We start from the raw sequence: 1,560 nt of genomic DNA, 5'->3' as shown, positions 1-1,560 counted from the left end.
ACCCGAGACGCAGCGGTTATGCAGGCCTCGCGCCCTTTATCCCCCTGAGCGAAGGAGCCATGCGAAAGTGCACTTTGCCGTTACAAAATCCGGGATAATATACAATTTTTGACGGTCCACAACAAAGTGTTTACTCGGAGAGGAACATGCCGTCCACCGTGCATAGCTGAAGCGGGACGGCCGACGCGACAGCCAAGAGAGGAGAGCACTTCTACAAACTTACTACCGCGTCCTCGAGCAATGTGGCGCACATACACAACAGGAGAAACGAACTGCGATAGAGCCCGAGTATATCATGGTCAGCGGATTCGCGTCGTAGAGCTCTTAGGGCTTGATACTCGACTATACATGTATAAACAAAGTGGTGCAAGATGCCAAAGCACTTGTTCAGGAGAATTATGGTCGAAAACCCATCCAAACGTCCGAAATCCACATTGCTGCCGTGACGCGCACTGATGGCCGCTGCTGCGCGACGCAGTGGTTCTTGGTGCCCAAGACAATATGTACAAGTATTTATGAGAAAGAAATGATATGAAATGCCATTTGTTGAGAAGTTAAAAAGCAAAACGAAAACTAGAAATGCCATGCCAGGAATCTTTCAGTGGCGGAGGTTGTAGCGGTGGTTGCGGCGTCGGACATTCGGTGCGGCAGCAGCTTGCACGGCAGCTTGTGCGGCTGCTTGAACAGCAGCAGTTTGTGCGGCGAGACCGTTCGCGGGGGTTGCTTCTTCGTATCCAGTCCGAATCGCTGCGGCGATCGTCGTTGCCAAATGCACGGGGTAGTCGGGGAGCAAGCCTTGCATGATATGGCCGTGTCCATCTGAGGTGCGGTACAGATCGTCACCGAGCAGCGTAATGAAAGGTCCATGGTTCCACGGCTGGAGCTCGACGACGTGCGGCAGCTCGGCAGCCATCGCATCGACCTCGTCGCGTACATGCACGTGCCCTGGGAGGTACACGTTCCCGTGTAGAGCGTAGTTGCCGCAGCTCATGGCGTCCGTGATCGCAATGTTTTTGCCGAGACGACGGTAGAGCACAGCGAGCGCGGGCATCTGCGCCAAGATGGGGTTCATGTTGGGGTCAAGCGTCGCCGCGTTCCGCAGCGGGTAGAGGACGAGAACAAGGACCGTCTGGAGCACGGGAAACTCAGCGAAGAGCGCGCGTGTGTGCAGGTCGTACTTGTTGAACGACGTGTTGTGCGTGACGGCGACCTCGATCATGCAGCGGGGCAAATGGCTCCAGGGGTCGCCGCGGATCGCGCGTCTCGGTCTAATCGCGAGGTCGGGTCTGCGGGCGTGGCCGGCATGGTAGTAATCCACGTCTGTGGTGGACTTTAACGGCGTACCTGCCAAGACGGCGCGCACAGCGTCGTTCAGACAGATAATGACCTCCTGGTGCACTTCGCCAGGCACCTCGGTGATGAAAATGTCGCCGCGGGTCGTCTGGGTAATGACGTCGCCCTCGTACGTCGCTCGGAAGACGGCGAGGCCGGACAAACGACCGTCCAGCCAGCGACGGAGGAGCACGTCTTCGGCGATGAGGAGGTCACCGTCTTCGCCGT

At 57.2% G+C, this 1,560-nt stretch overlaps 1 protein-coding gene across 1 annotated transcript; it reads right to left on the bottom strand.

Annotated features, from left to right (window-relative positions):
- Window positions 1-550: 550 nt before the first annotated feature.
- SDRG_15293 (hypothetical protein) lies at window positions 551-1,426 on the bottom strand. Its single transcript, XM_008621461.1, has one exon. The coding sequence runs from the start codon at window positions 1,217-1,219 to the stop codon at window positions 599-601; it is 621 nt and encodes a 206-aa protein (XP_008619683.1). The 5' UTR covers window positions 1,220-1,426; the 3' UTR covers window positions 551-598.
- Between the last annotated feature and the right edge of the window lie 134 nt (window positions 1,427-1,560).

This window comes from Saprolegnia diclina, assembly GCF_000281045.1.
Source record: "Saprolegnia diclina VS20 unplaced genomic scaffold supercont1.88, whole genome shotgun sequence".
NCBI classification, from domain to species: Eukaryota; Oomycota; class Saprolegniomycetes; order Saprolegniales; family Saprolegniaceae; genus Saprolegnia; species Saprolegnia diclina.
This window is presented reverse-complemented; position numbering and strand designations above follow the sequence as displayed.